Raw genomic sequence first — 24,568 nt, 5'->3', positions numbered from 1 at the left:
GCCATATCTAACCATCCTTCACTGGGCTCCCAGGCCATCCTGTTTCGCAGCCAGGGAAACTCACTTCCGGCCTAAGGAAGTAAAATCTCCCTTGGAGAAATAACAGTAGGAGTCTCCGTGCACACGCTTCTCCAGGACTAGATATCAAGATCTCCTTTCCCCGCCAGAACCGGTTTGGCTCAGTGGATAGAGCGTCGGCCTGCGGACTCAAGGGTCCCCGGTTGGATTCTGGTCAAGGGCACGTACCTTGGTTGCGGGCACATCCCCAGTGGGGGGCGTGCAGGAGGCAGCTGATCGATGTTTCTCTCTCATCGATGTTTCTGGCTTTCTATCACTCTCCTTTCCTCTCTGTAAAAAATCAATAAAATATATTAAAAAAAAAAAAAAAAAGATCTCCTTTCCCCTACCTCTTCAGGATTCATCTTTAGTCATCCTTAGTCTATAGAGGGCGCTGAGTGAGGAAATCAGTAGTGGATAATTGACCGTTACATGCCGACGCCCTTCCCCGTCGAAGACTACATGTCCCAGAACACAGCTGTCTTCCGAAGAAAACGACCCATACGTCCCAGCATGCAATGCGCCTCACGTGCGGCGAGGAATTTTTTTCTTTCCTCTCCAGTCTCGCGGAAACCGAGCAAAGCATGATGGGGTTTGTGGTCCTTGGGGTTTGCGCCTTTTCCCTTGGTCCCCCGCGCTACTCTCTCCGGACCCGCCCATTCCCTGCTCCCCTGGACACTTAGGTTGGTCTCGGCCCGTTTGGAAACCAGGAAGTTGATAAATCGCGAGGCCCGCCGCGGAAAGACGGCGGCTCGGGTGGGACAGTCGCCAGGGATGGCGGAGCGTGATGATGAAGCGGGTGTCGGGGCTGCTCTCCTGGACGCTGAGCAGGGTCCTGTGGCTCTCGGGCCTCTTTGAGCGGGGAGCTGACCGGCAGCCCCGGATCATGGAAGAGAAAGCGCTAGAGGTTTATGGTAATTAATTTTATCTAGGGCAGTATTCGGCGTTCTACGTGGAGGCTGTGGGTAAACGAGGGCCTCACTTGAGGGCTGGGAGGGGCGCCTCGGGCTTTTGCCGGATCCGCTGGGGAGCGTGGGAAGCGTTTTCTTGGGGGTTTTAAGTCACGCGGCATTATGGGTCTTTCTAGGACCTGGGCTCATCCTAGACCTGGGCAAGCCAAGTCTGGAAGTCTTCAACGCTTCATTTCCCTTGTCTGCTCCACGCCCTAGTGGCAGAGCTGGCGCCGACGGTGCTTGTTTAGGAAACAAGCTGGCCTGGGTGCGCTCCTTGAGCCTCTTTCCTATCCCTGATACGCGCTCCTGCTACCATTGAGGGCGCTGGTGTGTGACTGCCAAGTTGGGGACTGGCCCAAGGTCACAGCCACTTCTCTGTACTGCAAAGGCAATAGGCAGAGGTCCCCAAGAGAAGACGAGATAGGTTCCTCGTAGCCGGTCTTCGAACTTAACACAGCCAAACCTGGAATGCAAAAACAACAACAACAACAAAAAACCACACACACACACACACACACACACACACACACACACACACACACTTCTCTTTTTAACCCCTGGGGCCACCTTCATTGTACAGGTGAGGAAACAAAAGTTTAGAGTGGCTACACAACTACCTGGTGGTCACACTGCTAGTAAGGGAAAAGGGTAGAGCTCATGTCTTCTGATTCCAAATTTAGTGCACTTTCCACCACTTCACAAGGGCCTTATGACTATTCTTTTAGTATTGTTTTTTGAAAACTAAAAAGAGTGGATCTAACTAACGTTGAGAGATTTCTGCTGACTGAGGGTAAAGAAAGAACCATAAGAATAAAAATATAATATAGTAAGGATTATAGGCTAGGAGACGGAAGCTCGTGATGGAGCTGGTCTAGTTTACCATTGTCTTGCCAGAGGCAGGACCTAATCAACCTTCCTAGATGATTGACAGGAGTGGAATGACCTCCAGGAAACTGATGGATGCTTTTTTGTCCTGTCAGGTCTCTACAGTTGCTAGTGACAGCAGGGCACAGGGGACACAGCTTTGGAAGGGAGAGAGATGATTTTTGTCTTCAAACTTACATTGAGGGGGACAAATTATATATATATATATATATATATATATATATATATATATATATATATATATATATATATATATATATATATATATTGCAGTAGAAGGCCATAGACCTGAGAGATACAGAAATTCAAAGGAAAGAGAGATACCATTAGTGATTGGGAGATACCATTTCTGATTTGGGATCTGGAAAGACTTTAAGGAGAAAGAATCACTTGAGTTGGGCCTTGAAGAATTAGTAGGATCTGGACATATAAAGGGTAGAGAGCATACTAAACAAGAAACTAGAGCAAAAGGATGGGGGTGAGAAAATGGCATGTTTGGGGAATGGCAGATAGGTGGATAGGATAGAGTTTGTGGTTAAAAGTGGTAGGTAGGGTCAAAAATTGTTTTAGATAACAGGTTGGAATTGGATACTGAAGGTTTACATATAAATGACTATTTTTGGTATATCAATTTCTTTAATGACAAAGTCTATATCATAAATGAAGATTTTATATCAGTCCAGAACCATAGAAGAATTTTATTCAGGGGGTTAATGTGAGGAGAGCAACATTGCTTTTTTTTTTTTTTAAAAATATATTTTATTGATTTTTTACAGAGAGGAAGGGAGAGGGATAGAGAGCTAGAAACATCGATTCAGCGCCTCTTGCATGCCCCCTACTGGGGATGTGCCCGCAACCCAGGTACATGCCCTTGACCGGAATCGAACCTGGGACTCTTCAGTCTGCAGGCTGACGCTCTATCCACTGAGCCAAACCAGCTAGAGCAACATTGCTTTCTTTCTAAAAGAAATAAGTCCAAATCTCTCAAATTACTAGAAAACTGGAGATGTTTAATAAAGGGGGAGATTTAATTTCAGGACTAAGTAGCATATAAAGACTATACTGCAGCCTGTATAAATGAGCCTTACAGGAAAAAGGCCTAGGATGAGGGGTAGCAAAATCCCTTTCAAAAAACCTTGTTTCCCTGAGCTCCGTGATGACACAGCCTTGTGAAGGAGAAGCTGTGTCCTCTTTTTCCTGCCTCTATTTTCAAATTCTGTTTCTAATCAAGTGATAAGCCCAGGAGTTGCTATGGAGGAAGTAAATATGATTGATGTGTTTTTCCCAGCTGTATTTCTGATGGCAGGAGTGCTATACTAGTAAATAATAGAACAAAATCTCAGTCTTGAGAACATCAAGCCCATTCTCTGAACTCCCTGCTTCTGTCCTTTCTACTTCACCATTTCTCTTTATAATTCTTTTTTTTTTTTTTTTTCTGTGTCTTTCTGTACAGCCTTAGAGTTAGAAGGAAATCTATCCTCTCCCAAGGCCAACCCAGGTTCCCACATCCTTGGTCTCACTCCCTTCTGCTTATTTTACCAGTCTCTCCACATCCCCTCAAATTTTCAGTCTCTCTTCCTCTTTTTTTTAAAAAAATATATTTTATTAATTTTTCACAGAGAGGAAGGGAGAGGGATAGAGAGTTAGAAACATTGATGAGAGATGAGAGAGAAACATCCATCAGCTGCCTCCTGCACACTCCCCACTGGGGATGTAGCCCACAACCAAGGTACATGCCCTTGACCGGAATCGAACTTGGGACCCTTGAGTCCGCAGGCCGACGCTCTATCCACTGAGCCAAACCGGTTAGGGCTCTCTTCCTCTTTTTGGTCCTTCTCTTTGGACTCTAAAACATACTCAAGTTTCCCTTATCCTTGTCATTGTTCTAGTTTTTTCTAAACCCAATGTCCCTCTTCTGCCCTTCCTTTCCCTGCCAATGTTGTAGAACTACATTTTCAGTTCCCACCCACTTCCCCTTTTGCAAGCTGGCTTCTGCCTTCATCTTTACTGAAACTGCTTTCTTACGGTTGATCTCCTAGGTGACAAAGACCTGTTTTAGCTCTTTGTCAACCTGAATTTTTCTGCAGCATTTGATGTTGTTAACCACCCCTGTCTTTACTTCTCTGCTTCTTGTTTTTCTTCCTCCTGATGCTAAATTAGGTGCTTTCACAGATCTATCCTTGGGTCTCTTACGTTAGTGATTTTCAACCTGGGCTACATATAATAACCTGAAGAATTTCTTAAAATCTCAATGCCTAGGCCAGTGATGGCAAACCTTTTGAGCTCGGCATGTCAGCATTTTGAAAAACCCCAACTTAACTCTGGTGTCGTGTCACATATAGAAATTTTTTGATATTTGCAACCATAGTAAAACAAAGACTTATATTTTTTATATGTATTTTATATATTTAAATGCCATTTAACAAAAATCACCCAAAAAAATGAGTTCGCGTGTCACCTCTGACACGCATGTCATAGGTTCGCCATCACTGGCCTAGGCCATACTACACAGACTATCTGGTGGTAGGACTCAGATATTAATTTTTTGTTTGTAATCTTTATTGTTGAGAGTATTACAAATATTCCCCTTTCTCCCCTCCATAGCCCCCCTCCACCCAGTTCCCACCCCACCCCAGGCCTTCACCACCCTATTGTCTGTGTCCATAGGTAATACATATATGTGTATAGGATCTTTAGTTAATCTCTTCCCACCCCTACCCTCCTTCCCTTTGAGATTTGTCAGTCTGTTCCGTGTTTCTATGCCTCTGGTTTTATGTTATCAGTGTAATTTGTTCATTAGATTTCTTGTTTATTTATTTTGATTTTTAGATTCAATTGTTGATATATGTATTTATTGCCATTTTATTGTTCATATTTTATTTTTCTTTCTATTAAACATTTCAACATTTCATGTAATACTGGTTTGGTGGTGATGAACTCCTTTAGCTTTTTCTTTTTTTTTTTTTTAATATATATTTTATTGATTTTTTTACAGAGAGGAAGGGAGAGGAATAGAGAGTTAGAAACATCAATGAGAGAGAAACATCGATCAGCTGCCTCCTGCACACCCCCTACTGGGGATGTGCACGCAACCAAGGTACATGCTCTTGACTGGAATTGAATCTGGGACCCTTCAGTCCGCAGGCCGACGCTCTATCCACTGAGCCAAACCAGTTAGGTCCTTTAGCTTTTTCTTGTCTGTGAAGCTCTTTATTTGACCTTCAATTCTAAATGATAGCTTTGCTGAGTAGAGTAATCTTAGTTGTAGGTCCTTGCTTTGAATATTTCTTGCCACTCCTTCTGGCCTGCAAAGTTTCTGTTGAGAAATCAGCTGACAGTCATATGGATGCTCCCTTGTAGATAGGCAACTGCTTTTTTCTTGCTGCTTTTATGATTCTCTCTTTGTCTTTAACCCTTGGCATTTTAATTATGATGTGTCTTGGTGTCGGCCTCTTTGGGTTCCTCTTGTTTGGGACTCTCTGTGCTTCCTGGACTTGTAAGTCTATTTTACCGGGTAGGGAAATTTTCTGTCATTATTTCTTCAAATATATATTTTCTTTTTAAAAAATATTTTTATTTCAGAAAGGAGGAAGGAAGAGGGAGAGAGGGATAGAAATATCCTATATAATAAATGGCTAATATGCAAATTGTCCCCTTGGGAGTTCAACACCCGCTATGACATGCACTGACCACCAGGAGGTGGCACAGAACAAAGGAAGGCTCTAGCTGGCAGCTGACAGCTGGGGGAAGGAAGACCCCGGTCAGCAGCTGGCAGCTGGGGGAAGGAAGGCCCCAGCCAGCAGCCGGCAGCTGAGGGAAGCAAGGCCTGATAGGCCCTGATTGCCGACCAGGCCTAGGGACCCTACCCATGCACAATTTCATGCACCAGGCCTCTAGTCAATAATGGAAGAGAATCATTGATTGGCTGCCTCCTGCATGCCCCATACTGGGCATCGAGCCCCCAACCTGGGCTTGTGCCCTGACGCAGAATCGAACTGTGACCTCCTGGTTCAGAGGTCCATGCTCAACCACTGAGCCATGCTGGCTGGGCTTCAAATAGGTTTTCAGTATCTTGCTCTCTCTCTTCTCCTTATGGTACCCCCATAATGCAAATGTTGGTATGCTTGAGTTATGCTCCTTACACTATCTTTATATATTTTTTTTCTTCTTTGTGCTCTGCTGATTTGGGTGTTTTTTGCTTCCTCATATTCCAAATCATTGATTTGATTCTCAGAATCCTCTCCTCTACTATTGAATCCCTGTAAATCATTCTTTATTTCAGTTAGTGTATGCCTAATTTCTGACTGGTCTTTTTTCATGTCTTTAAAATTCTCACTAAGATCCTTGAAAGTCTCACTAAGTCCCTTGAAGCTCTCATTAAGTCCCTTGAAGCTCTCATTAAGATTCTTGAGTAACCTTATAACCATTGTGTGCACTCTGTATCCAGTAGTTTGCTTGCTTCCATTTCTTTCATTTGTGACATGTTTCTTTGTGTCCACATTTTGGCTGCTTTCCTGTGTTTGTTTTTATGTATTAGGTAGAGCTGCTATGTCTCCTGTGATTGGTAGAGTGGCCTTGTGTAGTAGGTGTCCTGTAGGGATCATTGGCTCAGCCTCCCCAGTCACCTGAGCTGGACACTCTAGGTGCATCCCTGTGTGGGCTGTGTGCATAGTCTTGTAGTTGAGCCTTGATTGCCGTTGGCGTCACTGGTAGGAATTGCCCTCCAGGCCAATTGGCTGTGAGGACCTGCTGTGATTACAGCAGAAGAGCTGCTGTGCAGGAGACACCCCTATGGAGCAGGACTTGCTTCAGTGGGGCTTTGGTGCTTACTGAGTCTGCCCCTCGAGTGTGTCGCTTGTGATTGTGTAGAATTGTAATCTGTTATGGTCTGAAGTTGTCCACCGGGTTGCACTGGCTCTGGGGTCTCCTAGGAGGTGCAAAGTTACATGCCACCTGGCAGGAGCCACAGAGTGACCAGCATATGGCTGCCACATGTTTAAGGCCCAGAAATGCCCAAGCTGAGGCCAAACTGTCTTGGGCCTCTTATTGATAGGTATGGAGCACACTGATGTCAGCTGCTGCTTGTTTGAGAGATTTAGCAAAATCTGAAGACGAAGCCAGGATAGGCCATTCATATGGAAAATTTACTACAAGCAGCTTGGGTGGGGCTGCAAATTGAATGGGGTGGAGTCTCAGGGAATCAACAAGGTGAAGTAAACAGTGTGAGCCAGGCTGATGGAAACTCAGATAGGGCTGCCACTCAGCTCCACTATGGGGAAGGTCCCAGTGCAATGACCCCTGTGAGCACCCCTGTTTGGAAGAAAGCTGCTCCTGAGTCTCTGCCCTGATGCCAGACAATCCAGTTCCTGGAGCTCAGAGGAAGCAGGACCATATAAGTTTGTGTGCTAGACCTTTAAGAGGAACTGTGTGGGACTCCAGCAGCCTGTGGGTTGTCACTCAGCCACAATCCTTGCTGGTTTTTACAGCCCGAAGTTACGGGGACTTCTCTTTCCAGCTCTGGAACCCTGGGCAGGAGGTCTGGTGTGGGGCTGGGACCCCTTGCTTCTCATGTGAGGCAGCGGAGATATCTCTCCCCATTAAAAAAAAGCCACATGTAGGTGTCAGACCAGTCCGTTCCCTGCTTCTACCTCTCCTACCAGTCTTTATGTGCTTTCTTCTTTACTTCTCTAGTTGTAGGACTTCCATTCAGCCAGCTTTCAGGCGGTTCTGAATGATGGTTGTTCCTGTATTTTAGTTGTAATTTTTATGTGGTGTGGGAGGCGGTAAGTACCACAGTTACCTATGCTACCATCTTGGTTCTCCTCTTGTTCTTCCATCAGTTTTTATTTTTTTTAAAGGATTCCTGGTGGTACCATTGTTCAGCTAAGGTTGAAAACTACTGTTCTACTCATTCTTTCTTGTGAATTTCATAGGCTCAACAACCACTCTAGCCTGATGCTCTCTCTTAAACCTTACGTCAAGCACGTGTTTACTGGAATGTACCACTGGTTTGCTTCTGAAGCAAAAGCATATATAAAATTAAAACTATTTGCCCCAGCCCCCAAATTTATTTCTGTGTTCGCTGTAGTTTTATTCTATCAGTGTTCTCCCAGACACTTACACTTAAAATATGAGTCATCGCCCTGGAGGGGTGGCTCAGTTGATTGGGGCATCCTCCCGTGTATCAAAAAGGTTGCAGGTTTGATTCCCCATCAGGGCACATACATAGGTTTCGAGTTCAATCCACATAAGAGAGGCAACCAATTGATCTCTCTCTCTCTCTCTCTCTTTCTCTCTCTCTCTCTTTCTCTCTCTTATTAATAAACATATCCTTGGGTGAGGATTTAAAAGAAAAATCGGAGTCATGTTCCTTTTCTCCCTTCCCTTCTACATTTAACCAGTTGTCAAATTCTGTTGATTCTGCCACAGAAATTCTTCCTCTGTCTGTCACCATTGTTATATGACTGTTATAGGCCCAACTTTTTCAGCTGGTATCCCTGACTCTGCTCTTTAGTTCTGTGCCTATCAGCTAGTGGATGAGTTACCAATTGACAGTGTAATGCTTTCCATGTCACTCCCTCGTTCAAAACCTCCTGAAGTCATCCTATTGTCTATAGTGACCCCAAAAGATCCTTCATGGTTTGGCTCAAACTCTCATATCTCTTCATTTACTGGTATGCTGGGTTCCAGGCAAACTAAATTTCTGGTTCTTTACTTTCTTTCACTTTAAATATTGAATATTGAAATGTCACCTATTTTTATTTTTATTTTAAAATTATTTTTTGTCAGATACAAGCAAAAGTTTATTTAGAAAGTCACAGAGGTAGAAGAAGTGAGCTGTGGAAGAAGTGTGTCAGCTAAGCTGTGTGGGCTCAAGGAACAAGTTACAGAGGCAAAAGAAGGGCCCTTAGAGCTTAGGAGAAAGGGGTAAGGAAAATGTGCCTGGGGGAAGGAAGGGGCTAGGAAAAGGCTTGACATGCTCCATAGAGAGAGCCGCTGAAATATTACCCGTTTTAAAGGCCTAATTCAGATTCCACTTCCATAAGTCCTGATGTTACATTCTCCTAAGCTAAAGTTATTTCTTCCTCTTGAGTTTCTATAATGCTTTCCCATTCTTATATTCTCACTTCAATGTTGAATCCAAGACACTGAAATGATCTAATAACCAGGAAAACAGTTTTCTCAAAAGGAAAGTGGTAGTAGAAATTTCTGTCAGAAATATGGGGACTTGCTCTAGTATTTGCTTGCCTTAAATATAAAGAAGAGTGTGCTTTTTGATTACGACTGGCAAAATCATCCATATTTAGAATATTCATGTTTTTACATAATACCTTATCTGTGATGATTCTTTAGATTTGATTCGAACTATTCGGGACCCAGAGAAGCCCAATACTTTGGAAGAACTGGAAGTGGTAACGGAAAGTTGTGTGGAGGTTCAGGAGATAAATGAAGAGGACTATTTGGTTATTATCAGGTTCACGCCAACAGTACCTCATTGCTCTTTGGCAACTCTTATTGGTAAGCTTTTATTTATATATATATATATATATATATATATATATATATATATATATATATATATACTCACATACATACATACATATATACTAGAGGCCGGGTGCACGAAAATTCGTGCACTTGGGGGAGGGGGGTCCCTCAGCCCGGCCTGTGCCCTCTCACAGTCCGGGACCCCTTGGGGGATGTCCAACTGAAGGTTTAGGCCTGCTCCCCGGGGGATTGGGCCTAAGCTGGCCTTCAGACATCCTCTGGCAGCCCGGGAGCCCTTGGGGGATGTCTGACTAACGGCTTAGGCCCGCTCCCCCCGGAGGGAGCGGGCCTAAGCCGTTAGTCAGACATCCTTAGTGTTGTTGCATAGTCAGGAGAGGCTCCTGCCACCGCCGTTGCACTGGCCATCCATGAGCTGGCTTCTGGCTGAGCGGTGCTCCCCCTGTAGAAGCGCACTGACCATCAGGGGCCAGCTCCTACGTTGAGCGTTTGCCCCCTGGTGGTCAGTGCGCGTCATAGCGACCAGTTGTTCCTGGTTGTTCCGCGGTTAGGGTCAATTTGCATATTACCCTTTCATTTTATAGGATTTTTAAATTCTGAATTATTCTAGCTGATAATTGACCCAAAGTAGCAATTAGCATGATGTGTAGTAACTTTATGGTGTAGAGAGTATCGAACCTGCAACCTAGCTATGTGCCCTGACTGGGAGTCGAAACCACAACCTTTTTGGTGTATAGGTTGTTGATCCAACCAACTGAGCCACTTGGCCAGGGCTTCATTCCTTATTTTGAGGTGGGGGAGAAGTGGAACATTGGCACTGAGAGTCTGTTCCAAGCCCAGTTTTAATTTACAAATTAAAATTTTTAATTTACTGAAAAAATTATAGAACCGTGTCTTGGCATTGGGGTGATAAACTGAACTTCAGAGGAACTTGTTATAGGGAAACAACTTTGTACCTGTAGGCATAAACTAGGATTCCAACTTTGAGAGGTTTCTTGTGCTCCTTTTTAAGTGCCTCTTGTTTTTAAATTTGGCCTGTTGTGGGCATTCAGTAGAGTTTAAGGAGTGAATTCACTTTTGTTTGAAGGCAAATTGATAATAGAAAGGTCCTGGGCTTTGCAGTGGTCTTGGGTTCCAATCCCAACTCTGCCACTTGATTAGTTCATTGACCTTGGGCAAGTAACATTGTGACCTTGGTTTCATAATTTGTAGAGTGGAATTGATAATATTTAGCTTACTGGATTATCATAAGGAATATGTAAGACTATATCTATATTAAAGTTGCTAGCATGGTGTGAGGTTCAGTGGATACCTACAATGGATTGAGCCAAAGCTGTTTTCAGCTACTGTATTATATGGAGATGCCTAAGCACAGGTGTATGCTTTTTCAAGAACTAGTAAGAAGGGATAATTGGGGCTTTTTTTTTCCTTCCACAGGACTGTGCTTAAGAGTAAAACTTCAGCGGTGTTTACCATTTAAACATAAGGTAAGGAAGATTTTTGTTGTTGTTGTTTTATAAGTTTTATTGAGATTTAATTCAAATTATATAATTCACTTGTGTAAAGTGTACAGTTTAATAGTTTTTAGTATATTCACTGAATTGTGCAAAATCACTATTAATTTTGGAACATTATCATCATCCCAGTGAGAAACCCTGTACTGATAGCAGTCATTCTCCATTTCTCCCAAACTCTCCCCCATCCCTAAGCAACCACTGATCTACTTTTTATCTCTAGATTTGCCTATTCTGGATGCTTCATTTAAATGGAATTATATAATCTGTGGTCTTTAAAGACTGGCTTCTTTCTCATGAAATAATATTTTCAAGGCCCTCGCCAGGTAGCTCAGTTTGGGTAGAGCATCATCCCGATACACCAAATTTGTGAGTTCAATCTCAGTCAGGGCACATACAAGAATTATCCAATGAATGCATAAATAAGTGGAACAACAAATCAATGTTTTTCTCTTTCCAAAATCAATAAAGAAAATGAAAACAAATATTTTCAGAATTTATCTATGTCGTAATATGTATTAGTATTTCATTTCTTTTTATAGCCTTATACTATTCCATTATGTGGGTATACCACATGCTATTTATTTGTTTATCAGTTGGTAGACATTTGGGCAGTTTCCACTTTTCATCTATTATGAATAATGCTGCTATGAACATTTGTGTACAAGTTTATGTGTGGTCATATGTTCCCATTTGTTTTCCACCTAAGGAGTAAAATTAGTGGATCATATGGTAACTCTATAGTTAACCTTTGAGGAGCTGCCAGACTGTTTTCCACAGCTGTTCTACCATTTCACATTTCCAAAAGCAGTGTATGAGAGTTCTGATTTTTCCACATCCTCACCAATACTTGTCTTTTTCATTATAACTATCTTACTGGGTTGAAGTGATAGCTCATTGAGGTTTTGATATGCATTTCCCTGGTAGCTAATAATGTTGAATATTTTTTCATGTGCCAAAAATTTTAAACCAAGTAAAAGTCACATAAAAAGGGCCACAAGAAACCTCTCAAGAGCTCCTATACACGGAGCCACATTCCTTGGCCCTCCCACCCCCTCCCTCAGGGCCCTCTTGCCCCCCTGGGTGGGGGGGAAATCCATCCCAAATCACTGGAACCCGAGGGAGGTTTCCTCACACCCTCAGGGCCCGAGGGAGGTTTCCTCGCACCCTCAGGGAGATGAGCTTTCAACAGTTCCCTCTTCCCCTGTCCCCTCCCCTGCTCCCACCCCCTTCTCCGAGTGCAGGTCCCTTTAAGGCGACAGCGCCTTCTCTGGCGCCTTCTCTGGTGCCTTCTCCAGGTCAGACTACCAGCAGCGACCACGAGAGCATGGCGGACACCGAGAGCATGGCAGACGCGGACCTGTTTATGGAATGTGAGGAGGAGGAGCTGGAGCCATGGCAGAAAATCATCAATGATGTCATTGAGGATTCTGAAGTTGAAGATGATAATTCAGTGGATAAAACGACTACAGTTTCTGTGAGCCAGGAGCCAGTCTCAGCTCCAGTGCCCATCGCTCTCTATGCTTCTGTTGTTAAGCACAGTGGGGCACAGAACAAAGACGGTGCAAAGAGGACTCTTGTCAGACTAATTGTCGAGGACAATCCCCAAATAAAGCGTCGTCGTCGATATAATATGCCTGACGACCAAGAATTGCCACCATATGTTTCTCCATCTGAAAGAAGGCGACGTCGTCTACAGAATATGTCTGAAGAAGAACGATTGGCACAACGTACCTCTGAAGCCGAAAGAAGCCGGCGTCGTCGACAGAATATGTCTGAAGAACAACGATTGGCACAACGTACCTCTGCAGCCGAAAGAAAGCGACGTCGTCTACAGAATATGTCTGAAGAACAACGATTGGCACAACGTACCTCCGAAGCCGAAAGAAGCCGGCGTCGTCGACAGATGATGTCTGAAGAACAACGGTTGGCACAACGTAACTCTGCAGCTGAAAGAAAGCGACGTCGTCTACAGAATATGTCTGAAGAACAACGACTGGCACAACGTACCTCTGAAGCTGAAAGAAGCCGGCGTCGTCGACAGAAAATGTATGAAGAACAGTCATCGACAAGTACTACCAGTACTGATAGGAACTGCCTTCATAGCGAAAATGAGGTAAATGAGGATGCAGTTAGCGAACACAGTTGTGGTGGAATGTAACACATGGTGTTACATGTCAATTTTCCCTATCCCTAAATTTCTCCGACGAAATGGAGTTATATGTTGCTTTCTCTCAAGTTCGAAGAGCATGTGACGTTAAAGTTGTAAATCATTGCAAGGGAAATTAGTCAAGCACTCTGAAAGTGTTTTTACTTTTAATGTGGTATACAGGGAGATATTAGAATAAGTTTAATCAATTTATCAGTCACTGTTTTTATTGATTTTTTTATATCATGTTTTTGTTGTTTTTTATCTTTTTATTTTCATGTCTTTGTTGTTATATCATGTTATTGTTTATTTGTTAATGAATTTATATATTATTTTCATGTACATTTTACTAATTTTCTTTCATCTCTGACACTTCTATTATAGAGAAAGGATAAATAGTGATATTAAAATATTTCTTCTAATTAATTTCCTTTCAACGTGCATGAATCCGTGCACCAGGCCACTAGTATTGAGATATTTATAGGTGAAATGATATGATCTAGAACTTGTTTCAGAGTAATATGGGCACCAGTAAGTGGGTAGAAGGTATAAATGAAACATGATTGGCTAATTATTGAAACTCAGTGATGGTACATGGGGTTCATTATAGTGTTCTATTTTTATATATATTTTAACTTTCCTATAATCAAACATTTAAATTAAAAAGTATATATATAGTCAGTAAGTTGCCCGTATAGTTATCATAGATAAAACTTGTTGGAATTTTTTATCTGTCAACCTCTGTAATCACTACTCTGCTGGCCTAGTAACTGTCAGGTTCTAGTCCACTACTGGGCTCTCAGTGTCTCAGAGACTGTGGGACAAACCACTGGTGGCCCATTAATAGCTGCCTGTATACCCACTCTGCTGGTTTTGCTTTGTAGCTAACTGCAGTGACTCCATTTGCCAAATTGAACATACAGTTCAGAGGAGTCCATCTTATTCAGTAATTTGAGGTCAAAAAGTTGAGGCAATATTTGCTTTTATCTTTGGTTTAGGTATATTGGCTCCCCCAAATTTTCTATCTGGTTTTAGAATATTTGTAAGTTAGAAAATATAGTATTGAGAATTTTTTTAGCCAAATGTAGTATATGGAGGACTTAAAAACATTTACAAAATTGCTTTTCTCACAAATGAAAAAGAATGTAAAATATTTCAATAACAATTAGCCCAGTTTATTAGTATGTGTTTATTAATATTTATTCATGAATGAATCATTACCTTATTAAGTCATCATTTTTACTTAATGCTGTTGACCAGGTCTTTTCTTTGTCAGTCTTGATGACATGAAGAGAAAGAAGGCCTATGAATCTCTGTGCTTCCATACCTAAGACCATGGTTGTTTAGAGAGTCCTTTGCATTTCTGAGATTTGACTCACTAGGAAGAGATGCCATTCTTTTTTCTTTTTTTAAATATATTTTTATTGATTTCAGAGAGGAGCGGGGGGGGGAGAGAGAGAGAGGCATCAGTGTTGATAGAGAATCATTGTTTCTTTGCCTCCTGCACGCCCCACATTGAGGATCGAGCCTGCAACCAGGCATGTGCTCTGATTGGGGAATTGAATCATGACCTCTTGGTTCATAGGTTGATGCTCAACCCCTGAGCCACGCTGGCCGGGTGAGATGCCATTCCTTAAAGTCTCCGTACTTGCTGAGTTAATTCTTATTGATGAATATTCCTCTTATAAAAAAAAATACGTGGTGGGGGTGGGCTAGAAGGGGTCAGTGGGGGCAAAGGGGGAATATATGTAATACTTCCAACAATAATTTTTTTTTAAGTAAGGTGGGTTAGCAGCAAATTACATTCTGACAAAATAGGTGTTACCTAGTTAAAATGTAGTGTTCTTGTTTTTTGTTTTAAGAAAAACATGTTATTTTATTTGTAAGAAAAAAAACATATGTTATTTTGTTTTGCTGGAAAAAAAAAAAAAAGAAACCTCTCAAGTTTAGAATCTTTTATTCTTGCATCTATTTGGCTGCCCTGGGGTATAGTTCGTATGGAAATAGCAGGGTAGCCTTAACCGGTTGCTCAGTGGGTAGCATCAATCTGCAGACTGAAGGGTCCCAGATTTGATTCTGGTTAAGGGCACATGCCCGAGTTGCTGGCTTGATCCCCAGTAGGGGGCGTGCAGGAGACAGCCGATCAATGATTCTCTCTTATCATTGATGTTTCCATCTCTCTCTCCCTCTCCCTTCCTCTCTGAAAGAAAGAAAGGAAGAAAGAAGGAAGGAAGGAAGGAAGGAAGGAAGGAAGGAAGGAAGGAAGGAAGGAAGGAAGGAAAAGGAAAGGAAGAAGGAAGGAAGGAAGGAAGGAAGGAAGGAAGGAAGGAAGGAAATGTTGACTCTCCTTTATTTACCATTTTTCAGAATAATGAATCATGCTTAATTTTAAATCAAAGTAATGACTATGGAGTGGTTTTATATCTGTTACTTTGTGTCTAGAATAAGAGTTAGTATTATGCAAGCCAACCCAGGACCAGTGCTCAGGAGGCCAGGGCCAGCTGGAAGTATGAGGGGCCTCTGGGGCTGCTGCCTTCCACCCCATGGGCTCTGCAGGCCCTGTAGTGCAGGACCGGTGGCCTGGCATGTCACCAGGGAGCTGGATGTCCATGGCTGGCTCGTAGGTGGAACCCCTTGCGGGTTCCCCATTTGGCATAGGTACTCCACTTTGATCTGGCATGCCACCTACCATGATGGACCCATTCCGAAAATGCCTGCTTGTGCCCCAGGCCCAGCCCCCAATGCCTGCTAGCACTGCAGGTTAAAGAGGAGGAAGATGGCAGATAAGGTTCTACCTCAGCGAATTTGGGAGTTTGTCCCAGAGTCTCAGGTATACATGGATTTCTTGACTTTTGAGTTGAAGCTGGACCAGACCATTGCTTGCAAGCAGATGGAGATCCAGGAGGCCATCAAAAAGCCTTTGCTGTGAAAACGAAAGCTGTGGATCTGTATTTCCAATATGTTCAGTCCTAGCAAGGCAGAAGGTGACAGTGTAGGAACTGTAGGGAACCCCAGCAGGGGACAAGGTGGGAACTCTGAGCGGAGGGAAAACTCCTGGATGATCCTAGCATACAGAAGAGGAAGTTCTCTTTATTCTTTAAGAGTCTCGTCATTGAGCTAGAGAAGGAACTGTACTGACCTGACGACCACCTATTGGAGAGGCATCTGATGCCCACTACCCAGCAGGCGGATGGCTTCGAGGTGAAATGACCTGGAGATCTCAATGTCAAGTGTACCCTCTTGCTCATGTGGATCAGCAGCCTCACCATATCCTTAGGTTGGACCCTAATGACCAGAAGAAGACAGCTTGTTATGCCATTGGAGGTGGACAACCCACTCAAGGCTCAGATGAGCAATTTTCTGGCCTCTATCACCAATCAGTAGGAGATTGCCTCCCTTGATATCAAGATCCATGAGACCATTGTGTCCATCAACCAGCTGAAGACCCAGAGGGATTTCATGCTCAGCTTTAGCACTGACCCCCCATCCAGGAGTGGCTTCGTTCCCAGCACTGAGACCTCAAGATCATCTCTGATGTGATTGGGAATCCTGAGAGATGAGATGCTTCCGACCACCAGCCCTGGACCCAGGAAGCAGTGGGAAGGCATATCTTTGTCAAGATGCAGCGGCCAAGGCAGGAACTGGAACAGGTGCTGGGAATTCGCCTGACCTAACTGAACAGGGATCCCTCCCTTCCTTCTCAGCCTGGAAGGGACCATCATTTGAGGCTGCAGACACAGGCACAGGATAAAGAAGGGAGTGAGGGGTATCTCCTATCACCTACTTCTCAGCTTTAGTTACATAAATGTAGTGGTAGAATTCCTTGTTGCTTGACCCCCAAAGCCTTATTACTTACTTGATGCTTTGGCTTTAATTGGGTTCACAACGGATGCCTCTGCCCCCTGCAGGCAGGCCCAAGTAGGACTACTGGAAGCCTTGCTTTGATATTATTACTGATAGGTTTCAAAACCAAAGGCCCCTGGCTTTGCTTGTTTACAGACTCCCCGCTGGGGCGAGTGCCCTGGCTGGCTCTGGGGACCTGGACAAGGAAGAGGGACACAACTTACAGTCTTCCTAGCCTTTCTAAACTGAAGTTCTTTGCCATTCCTACTAGCCCAGCCTTGTTACTGGTTTGTTCTTTTCCTTTGGGTATTTACATTATATGGGGAGCAGGTTCTCCTATGCGGGACCCACTTTTTTGTACAGGGGATAAGTGGGGTTTTTTTAGGGAGTCCTATTTGGTGCCTCCTCCTTTATTTTCTTCAATCTATGCCAGCGGCTCTGGCCGCCATCATCTGGGTTGCCAGAGGGCTGCCACCCTAGCTCTTGGGTCCAGGGCTATAAAGCCTTCTAGTGGAAGGGGTACTCAAGTTCTCTGGCATGGCCTGAGGTGTGGGTGTGCTTGCTTGATGGAAGGCAGGGGGAAGTGGGGAGAACTTGTTAAGGAAGGTAGGCCTAGGGTTTGGAAAGTGCCACTTTAGGCAGGTTTAGAAATTTCCAAATAAATCCTTGTTTATTGGGGTTCCCCCCCCCAAAAAAAGACTGGACTAGATGATCTCTAAGGTCTCCTTTAACCATGATATGCTATAATTTTTTCACTCATAAAAAACATCTCAGTAGTAAATAAGTATATAAGAATTAGTTCAGCGCTAGCCGTTTTGGCTCATTGGTTAGAGCACGGCTCACGGACTGAAGGGTCGTGGGTTTGATTCTGGTCAAGGGCATTACCTGGGTTGCAGTTTCCCTCCCCGTCCCTGGTCAAGGCATATGTGGGAGGCAACCAATAGATGTGTCTCTCTCACATTGATGTTTCTCTATCTCTCCCCCTCCCTTCCACTCTCTCTAAAAAATCCATGGAAAAAATATCCTCGGGTTAGGATTAATAAACAAACAACAAAGAATTAGTTCATATGCTCCATTTTTCTCTGGAAACTAAACATGTCTTTATCATATAACATGATTTATTTCCCATAGGATTTGCAATAATTTTGTGGGTTTTGACTCAAAAGCTCTGGTTCTTGGAAGATAGCTTATGAGGGAGTGAGTACAGCAGAACCAGGAGGGTTAGTTTAACCTATATTGTACTCGAGAATAAGTTTGTCAAGATAAAAATGGATGAGAAAAGGAGGATACTGAGAACTATATACTGTGATTCCATTTTTGTAAAATAAGAAATAAAAAGGAATGTCCAACCTTAGGGTGTACGTGTGTGTGAGATATGTGTTAGATTATGGGTGGTATAGAGGAAAAATATGGAAGAAACTACACTAGATTATTAATGTAGCTTTCTTGAGAGGGGTAGGGAGCAAGTTTAGATAATGATTTTGGAGTAAGCATTAGAGTGCAGGAGAGGGATTTCCATGAGTAAAACATATGAGATCTTATTTATATAAAATTACATTAGTTTTATTTTAAAAAATGGAATGCCCCCTGCAGACCTTTCCCAGGTCACCAAAATTAAAAATCCTACTCATTTAAGGCCTTGATTTAGGGAAGAATCTGAGGGTTTTGTTCCCAAGTCTTTGATGATGGAAACAGGATTTGGGCTTTCTTCCCTAGACTGTTGAGTCCATTGTACATTCCACTTCATTCATCATCTTAGAATGCCCTAAATGTTTTGCTTTTAATATTTTTTTCTTCCTAGTTGGAAATCTACATTTCTGAAGGAACTCACTCAACAGAGGAAGACAGTAAGTGAATCTTGAATCATTATTAAAAACAACTTCAAAAAGTACTTTATCTGGAATACCAGGTTATTCCGCCAGCCAAGTATCTATTGGGTCTTTTGCAAAAAAGTGAAAAATCAGTTAGTAGCTTTCTTGAGGTGTGGAAACAGACATTTTTATGAATGTAATTTTTTTCAGTAGGACTCTGGGTGAGTTAGAGTTAGGCCCTGTGGATATTGACTGGTTTAGGCCAGTGGTTACACATCTGTAAAGAACATCCAGCTCTAGGAAACTTGACTTACAAGCTCTAAAGAGTACTGATTCTTTTCTTTGGTGGCAGGATTGAGAGCTGTGTACTTGAAATTGAAGGTCTAGCGAGTAAAGCTTTAGAGAATCTTGGAGTAGGTGCTATCTTTCTGGGTTAATGTATTAAAATTGGAGTGGGGCCCTGGCCAGCTGGCTTAGTTGGTAGGAGCATGCACCAAAATGTTGCTGGCTTGATTCCTGGTCAGGGCACATACCTAAGTTGCAGGTTCACTCTGCGGTCGGAGTGCATACAGGAGGCAACCAACCAATCATTGTTTCTCTCTCACATCAATATTTCTCTCTCTCTTTCTTGCCCCTCCTCTCTCTCTAAAAAACTGAATAAAAACATCCTCAGGTGAGGATTAGAATAATAATAATAAAATGAAATGGGAGTAGGGAACCTTTTTTCTATAGAGGACCTCTGGCCTACAGAGAGAAGTCTATCAGTAACTACTTAAAAATACCAGAGTTGGGGTTTGGGAAAAGGAAAAGACAAAAAGTTCTGTATAACCTATGTATTACATTAAAAACAGAGAACAGCCCTGGCTGGTGTGGCTCAGAGGTTGCAGCATCAGCCCACATGCACAGGGATTATGGGTTCGATTCTTGGTCAAGGGCACATACCTGGGTTGCAGGTCCTAAGCATGTGGGTGGCAACCAATCCATGAGTCTCTCTCAAATCCATGTTTCTGTTTCTCTCTCTCTCTCCCACCCCTTGCCACTCCCTCTCTCCTTTCTACTCTTGTCTAAAAAAACAAAACCAAAACAAAACAAAAAAACATTAAAAAAAATCCTCCAGAGAACAGAATTTTATCTATAACCAATAGAGTGCAAATAATGAAAAATACATTTAAAATGCATGTTGCCCTAACCCCAGTGGTCAGCAAACTGCGGCTTAGCAAACTGCGGCTTGGCAAACTGGCTCGCCAGCCACATGCGGCTCTTTGGCCCCTTGAGTGTGGCTCTTCTACAAAATACCGACTTCTGCGCATGGGCCACGAAGTTTCAATTGCACTGTACGTGCGCACCCGCACGTGGTATTTTGTGGAAGAGCCACACTCAAGGGGCCAAAGAGCCGCATGTGGCTCGCGAGCCGCAGTTTGCAGACCACTGCCCTAACCAGTTTGGCTCAGTGGATAAGAGTGTTGGCCTGTGGACTGAAGGGTCCCGGGTTTGATTCTGGTCAAGGGCATATACCTTGGTTGCAGGCTTGATCCCCAGTAGGGGGCGTGCAGGAGGCAGCTGATTGATGTTTCTCATTGGTGTTTCTAACTCTATCCCTTTCCCTTCCTTTCTGTAAAAAATCAATAAAAATATATTTTAAAAAAAGTAAAATACATGTTGTGCTTAGCTTTTATCACTAAGTAAATTGAGAAGTTGGAAAACAGCAGAGGAGGGGAAGAAAGGGACAATAATAGAGTAAGAGCTACACTAAGACAGACTCACATCGGAAGACAGTGACTTAAAAAACACACAGGAAGAGATGCACACAAAAAACGAACACAGAAGAGAGGTGCAGAGAGGGAAGGAAGCCCACTGCTTTCAGAGAACCAGCCCATTCAGGAAACTTTTTAGGTACTGTCATGAAAACTGCTAAAACCATGTCCTACTTTCACAGTTCCAGACCTGTAGATTATTTTACTCCTCATGTATTAAATTTATTCAAATCCCATAAGCTGATGGCTTCTACCTCTTAATTTAAAATATAAAAGAGCTTAGATTCCCTAAATCCACTCTTGTTATGTCTTTGAAATTCCTCTTTGTTATAAGATTTTATAATAGGATAGTATTAAGCTTTTTTAGAAGTATTTATTGAGTGCTTTCTTTATGTAGGCACAGTTTGACCTTTGAGATACATCCTTGCTCTTGTGGAGTCTACATGGTAGGAAGAAACAGAATTGCAATCGTTTATATGGGAATATATAAGTTTTCTACATGTGACATTTTAGCAGGATCCCAGAAAAGTTAGCCCACATTAAGAATATGGACATCTCACCCTGGTGTGTGGCGCAGTTGGTGGGCATTATCCCATGCACTGAAAGGTTTCTAGTTTGATTTCTGTTTAAGGCACATGCCCAGGTTGCAGGCGTGATCCTTGGTAGAGGGTGTGGAGTAGGTACCCCATCAGTGTTCCCTCTCACACTGATGTTTCTCTCTTTCCCTCTCCTTTCCTCTCTCTAAAAATAAATAAATACATTCATACATACATACATAAAAATCTTTACAAAGAATATGGATAGCCCTACCCCCAGTTCAGTTGGTTGGAGTGTTGTTCCTTGCACCAAATAGGTTGTGGGTTTGATTTCTAACCAGGTCACTTACCAATGTTGTGGTTTAATCCCAGTTTGGGGTGCTGATGGGAGGCAACCAATCCATGTTTCTCATATTGATGTTTCTCTCTCTCTCTCTCTCAAAAATCAATAAACAGCCATGGCCGGTTTGGCTCAGTGGATAGAGCGTCGGCCTGCGGACTGAAAGGTCCCGGGTTTGATTCTGGTCAAGGGCATGTGCCTTGGTTGCGGGCACATCCCCAGTGGGAGTTGTGCAGGAGGCGGCTGATCGATGTTTCTCTCTCATCGATGTTTCTAACTCTCTCCCTTCCTCTCTGTAAAAAATCAATAAAATATATATATATAAAAAAAATCAATAAACATATACTCGGGTGAAGATGAAAAAAAAAATAAAGAATATAGAAATCTCTCTTGGACTATTCCATCAGGATTATTTTTAGCAAATTATAGACAACCAATGTGGACCAATAACCTTTATGATATGAAGATCCATGCAAACTAGTTTAAAAAAGGAAAGATCCAGCTCAGCCGGCGTGGCTCAGTGGTTGAGCATCCACCTGTGAACCAGGAGGTCACAGTTTGATTCCCGGTCAGGGCACATGCCCAGGTTGTGAGCTTGATCCCCAGTGTGGAGTGTGCAGGAGGCAGCCAATCAATGATTATCTCTCATATTGATGTTTCTATCTCTCTAGCTCTCTCCCTTCCTCTCTGAAATCAATAAGAATATATAAAAGATCCAGTAGATTAATAGAAAGAGACATAAATAGAACATTCATATAAGAAGAGCTAATAAATACACATGGGAGAATGTTACCCACTATTAATCAAGAAATTGCAAATTACAGTCATTGGAACTATTTTTCACCTGTTTTATATATATACTAGAAGCTCGTTGCAGGAGGATTCCTGCAAGAATAGGGCTTCCTTGAGCCAATCGCACCGCCAAGCCCGGCCGCCCAGGGCCACAGACGGGGGTCCCGGCTGGGGGCAGGGCTTAGGCAGCACATGGGGGCCTGGATGGCGGCTCGTGCTGGCCCGCCCTGCCTGCATTATGCAAATTAGCTGCCATCTTTGTTGGCGGTTAATTTGCATATCATGCTGATTAGCCAATAGGAGGCGTAGCGAAGGTATAGTTAACTACCATGTTTGTCTACTATTAGATAGGATATATATATAATTTTTTATTACATATATAATTTTCACCTGTTTTATATATATATATATATATATATATATATATATATATATATGATTTTTTTCTCACTTGAGGATTTGTTTTTATAGATTTTAGAGAGAGAGGAATGGAGAGAGAGAAACATCAATGTGAGAGAAAAACATGGATCGGTTGCCTCTTGTATGTGCCCCAACCAGGAATCAAACCCACAACCTAGTTATGTGCCTTGAATGGGAATCAAATCCACAACCTGTATAGGACAATACTCCAACCAACTGAGCCACCTGGCCAGGGCTGGTTTTTGTTTGTTTTTTAATATACTGGGTATTTCTGGCATACTGATACCTCATGTATTGCTGTTGAGAATACAAATTGGTAAAAAAAAATACTGGGAAGTAATTCAGTTATATCATTCAAACCATAAAAATGCTTATGTTTTTGGTTCTGATAATCCCACTTTGAAGAATCTTTCCAAAAAGGAGGCTATATGTTTAGAGGTGCTTGTTGTAGCATAGTGTTTATAATTTATTTGTTTTTTAAGACTAGTGGCCCGGTGCACAAAATTCATGCGGGGGGGGGGGGGCGGATGTCCCTCAGCCCAGCCTGCACCCTCTCCAATCTGGGACCCCTTGGGGGATGTCCGATTGCCAGTTTAGGCCCGATCCCTGTGGCCCCCAACTACACCCCTCCTGCCAGCCTGATCTCCCCCAACTGTCCCCCTTGCCAGCCTGTTTGCTTGCAACTACCACCCCTACCGGCCTGCTCGCCCCCAACTGCCACCTCCTGCTGGCCTGATTGCCCCCAATGCCCCCCCCCCCCCCGCTGGCCTGCTTGCCCCCACCTGCCCTCCCTGCCGGCCTGATCGCCCCCAACTGCCCACCGTGCTGGCCTGCTTGCCCCCAACTGCCCCCCTCCACCAGCCTGCTCGCCCCCCAACTGTCATCCTGCTTGGCCCCAGCTGCCTCCCCCTCTCCCCACACCAGCCTGATCGCCCCTAACCTGCTTCTGCCTTGGCCCTGCCACCATGGCTTTGTCCGGAAGCTCTCCCAGAAGGTCTTCCTGTCTAATTAGCATATTACCCTTTTATTAGTATAGATTCATTTTTTCTTCATAATTAATTTAGAACACTTAACAATTTTTGCTGTATTAAATAACCCTGTAGCTTAAAAAAAAAAATAGACTAAGGGGGGGAAAAGAGCAACTTTCAAAATTGTATTTACCCTGTGCTCGCTTTGGCAGCACATGTACTAAAATTGGAACCATACAGAGAAGATTAGCATGGCCCCTGCGCAAGGATGACATGCAAATTCGTGAAGCGTTCCATATTTTAAGAAAAAAAATTGTATTTTCCCTGAGTGTAACATCTGGCAGTATGAATATGGACAAAGGCTGGAAAGAAAGAAATGAAAATAGTTGTGGTAGAATAGTAGGCTTATAGGGGATATTTTTCTCTTTAACTCTCCCTTCCAGAACTTCTGAATAATTAGCTAAAATCAGTTTTAAGTTCTCAGGGAGTTAAATTCTCTTTTAACAGCCTAAGAAAAATACTGTCTGTTGCCACATATTGACACAGTTCTGCTAACTTTTGTCTGTGTGTTTTGCAGTCAACAAGCAGATAAATGACAAAGAGCGAGTGGCAGCTGCAATGGAGAACCCCAACTTACGGGAAATCGTGGAACAGTGTGTCCTTGAACCTGACTGATAGCTGTTTTAAGAGCCACTGAACTTGTTTGATATGTCTGTTTAAACTCCTTGTAAAATGTAAAAGACTCATGTTTAATACATAGGTGATTTATACCTCAAAGCATTTTTTTAAAAGATGATTTCCAAGCAAGATAAGGTAGTACCTAGTTTGTTCATTGTATAACATTCTCAGGATTTGTAACACTTAAATGATCAGACAGAAAAATATTTTCTAGTTATTATGTGTAAGATAAGTTGCTATTTTTCTGATGCCTATTCTGATACAACTGCTTTTCATGTCAAATATTTACTGTGTCCAAATGTATTCAATTTAAATCATTACTCTGTAAAATAAATAAAGCAGAGGTGATTCTTTCAATGACA

The 24,568-nt window shown here is 42.9% G+C and overlaps 1 protein-coding gene, 1 non-coding gene and 1 pseudogene across 9 annotated transcripts; all 3 read left to right on the top strand.

The window, feature by feature from the left end:
* Nucleotides 1-704: 704 nt before the first annotated feature.
* CIAO2A (cytosolic iron-sulfur assembly component 2A) lies at nucleotides 705-24,568 on the top strand. 8 transcript variants are annotated; one of them, XM_036304212.1, is made up of 7 exons: nucleotides 836-971; nucleotides 8,685-8,822; nucleotides 9,249-9,413; nucleotides 10,839-10,888; nucleotides 12,214-13,031; nucleotides 18,709-18,754; nucleotides 24,106-24,568. In XM_036304212.1, the coding sequence occupies exons 5-7, from the start codon at nucleotides 12,243-12,245 to the stop codon at nucleotides 24,201-24,203; spliced, it is 933 nt and encodes a 310-aa protein (XP_036160105.1). In that variant the 5' UTR covers nucleotides 836-971; nucleotides 8,685-8,822; nucleotides 9,249-9,413; nucleotides 10,839-10,888; nucleotides 12,214-12,242; the 3' UTR covers nucleotides 24,204-24,568. The 8 variants fall into 8 exon arrangements, with proteins under 8 accessions (XP_036160132.1, XP_036160127.1, XP_036160116.1 ...); XM_036304205.1 differs by having other exon boundaries at nucleotides 12,160-13,031; XM_036304209.1 differs by lacking the exon at nucleotides 836-971 and adding an exon at nucleotides 8,247-8,569 and having other exon boundaries at nucleotides 12,160-13,031.
* LOC118653611 lies at nucleotides 15,348-17,840 on the top strand (annotated as a pseudogene).
* LOC118661153 lies at nucleotides 23,725-23,831 on the top strand. The gene has a single exon (XR_004969169.1). It is a non-coding gene; the product is annotated as a U6 spliceosomal RNA (small nuclear RNA).

The sequence above is a fragment of the Myotis myotis genome, unplaced genomic scaffold (assembly GCF_014108235.1).
Source record: "Myotis myotis isolate mMyoMyo1 unplaced genomic scaffold, mMyoMyo1.p scaffold_m19_p_1, whole genome shotgun sequence".
NCBI lineage: Eukaryota > Metazoa > Chordata > Mammalia > Chiroptera > Vespertilionidae > Myotis > Myotis myotis.
This window is presented reverse-complemented; position numbering and strand designations above follow the sequence as displayed.

Coding starts and splice junctions, on each gene's coding strand:
- CIAO2A (XM_036304223.1), top strand. CDS start 12,243: ATGGCGGACACCGAGAGCATGGCAGACGCGGACCTGTTTATGGAATGT. Junction 13,032..18,708: donor GCCTTCATAGCGAAAATGAG/GTAAATGAGGAT, acceptor TTTTCTTCCTAG/TTGGAAATCTACATTTCTGA. Junction 18,755..24,105: donor TCACTCAACAGAGGAAGACA/GTAAGTGAATCT, acceptor TGTGTTTTGCAG/TCAACAAGCAGATAAATGAC.